Source organism: Penaeus vannamei, chromosome 25, assembly GCF_042767895.1.
Source record: "Penaeus vannamei isolate JL-2024 chromosome 25, ASM4276789v1, whole genome shotgun sequence".
Taxonomy (NCBI): domain Eukaryota; kingdom Metazoa; phylum Arthropoda; class Malacostraca; order Decapoda; family Penaeidae; genus Penaeus; species Penaeus vannamei.
Window position 1 is genome coordinate 37,235,469 of NC_091573.1, and position 2,500 is coordinate 37,237,968.

At 45.4% G+C, this 2,500-nt stretch overlaps 1 protein-coding gene across 6 annotated transcripts in view; it reads left to right on the forward strand.

The window, feature by feature from the left end:
• LOC113815110 (BAI1-associated protein 3) overlaps positions 1-2,500 on the forward strand; it is a 267,249-nt gene that overhangs the window by 139,727 nt on the left and 125,022 nt on the right. For 5 of the 6 annotated variants that reach the window (XM_070139551.1, XM_070139553.1, XM_027367192.2 and 2 more), the window contains exon 5: positions 2,078-2,200. The exons of the other annotated variant lie outside the window; for it this stretch is intronic. In XM_070139551.1, the coding sequence (XP_069995652.1) occupies positions 2,078-2,200 (123 nt within the window). The remainder of the gene's footprint in view (positions 1-2,077; positions 2,201-2,500) is intronic. 6 annotated transcript variants of the gene reach the window in all.

Genomic DNA, 2,500 nt, shown 5'->3' on the forward strand with positions numbered 1-2,500 from the left:
TGTTCCATGGAGCGCGCGTGACGTCACTCGTGAAAGGAGGCATTATGCCTGACTTAAATAAATGCCTTTTCGAGCCATTGTTTGCATTCAATATCCGGTGCCGTCAAAGATTAAAGTAACCTGGTCGATCGTAAGATGCCAAAGCCAGCCCGTAAACAACCCGCTGGATGCGAAGGAGCCGAACAGCATCCGTTTCCGCCGCCGGTGGATGAATCCGGAGGAACAAAAGGCATCAAATCAGATTTACTCAAGAAATGAAGTTCTGATTTATCCTAATCCTAGAATGCTGTTCCAAAAAGAGAAGTTCGTACTTTCAACCTTAAGAAACACCGTATAATAGTATATGATTCATTATGAAATTCCAAACAGAACATTCAACTTAGAAAACACAAATCACGAGCGTTCATGGGTGTAATGCAGTGCCGAAACCGGGGACAGAGCCACGCTTTCGAACACGATCCCGCGCAGCTCCCTGTGGTTCTGCAGCCATTTGGGAATCCGCTTCCCGACGTTCGAAATTCGCCTGTCACTTCGGATTGGCATTTCCCTAATCGCAATGAGAAAGTAGACATTTTGCTTCTAGATGGATATTCTATTTCACGTCAGTTTTCTGGGTAAATCAACATACCCGTCGTCATTTTTTCTTTTTCATTTTGAAGATTTTGGGAACGTTTTTATTATTATTATTATTTATTTATTATTATTATTATTATTATTATTATTATTATTATATATTTTTTTCTTTTTTCTGAAAATAACGATTGAATTAAACATTTTCATCGTATACAAGAGACCAACAGCTTGCCCAGTTTAGACGCACCACTGGCAAATCATACCAGTTCTTGAAAAGTGCCTTGATATTGTGCTCTGGTAAACAATGGCGGCTCGCAATATGATAATGATAACTGAGGAAAGTTATTTTAAAACATATTATTAAAGAAAAAGAAAAAATCACCCAATCAAGCAGTGCAGTAAGCTCGAAAACAGAATACGGAACACAGAATGCAGTTCCCTTTGCGAATCCCCAACAATTCCTACACTATCGTACAGATTGAAACATCTGTTTTGTCTCTCCGATATAGTTTATAGAAATGAGTTATAGATATATTGAAATGAAAGATATAAACATGAATTTTGGTACTTGTATATCATTTTAGCCTCCCTGAGGGCTCGCCACTGCTGGCAGGTACAAGCATCAAACACAAAGTCATATATACATATATTATACTAATGAAAGATTACGGTTTCTGGTCTTCAAAGGAGTGTGTGTGTGTGTGTGTGTGTGTGTGTGTGTGTGTGTGTGTGTGTGTGTGTGTGTGTGTGTGTGTGTGTGTGTCTGTCTGTGTGTGTGTGTGTGTGTGTCTATATATTCATATACATGTGTGTGTGAATGTGTGCAACGTATATTTATAGCCAAACTACGTCTTCACTTGCCTTATATATATATAAACCGGCTGCGTACTTTATTTGGAACCAAAACTTTCGCCAGTTTATTTTGTGCGCAATGATACCAAACATTCTAGTGGCCATAAACGCAAATACACAAGTGCACACATCGACAGGTGTGCATACACATCCACAGACGAGCATACATCCACAGACGAGCATACATCCACACGCACATCCAGATCCGCACACACGTACTCAGCTACACACACACACACACACACTAAAAACACACATAACATACACACTCGTTCACACCCACACATAACCAATCAAACAGACATTCAGTCACACTCCCCTCTCCATACACATGAACGCATCCACACTCATCCACATATGTACAAGCGCAAGCACATCCTACAACATTCCCATACATGAAGCACCCACGACTGACGCTGGCTGACATCTAAGCATCCACGCCAGTCCACAACACATGCAAACACCTTTCCACACACCCTCCTCGGCCACTCCCGTGCCGACACACCTAACATCCACCACACACATAATATACTTATGATTATAACACATCTACGTGTGTGGAACGGCCACCTCGACCCACAAGCACCCGCGCCCTGCCCGCAGCGGCAGCGGCTCCCTCCTCGAGCGCCTCACTGAGCCTGGTGTCCTGCAGGGTTCAGTGACCCGTACTGCATGATGGGGATCATCCCGGAGCACCCGGGCTCCTCCCTGCAGTCCTCGGGCTCGGTCAACAGCGCGGGATCGCGGGGCTCCAGCCGACAGAACAGCGTGGATAGTGAGTGCTGCGGGGGGGTCGGCGCCGCGGACTCGCCCCTCTGCTCCTCGCCTGTGCGGATCATGTCGGGAACCGTGGCGATAGGTGACCTCCTCTTGCTCATTTGACCGTGTGACGTCACGATGTTGCTGCTGCTGCTACGTCTGTGCCGCCGCCGCTGCACGTTTTCTCTCGATATTCTGTCCCTGTTCCTTATTTTGCCTTGCTCCCCATTCTCGCACCCCGTGACGTCATACGCCCAATCATCCTTGTAGATAAAGAGAAGTTGCCGCACCTGTTCTCCCTCCAGACACCATCTCT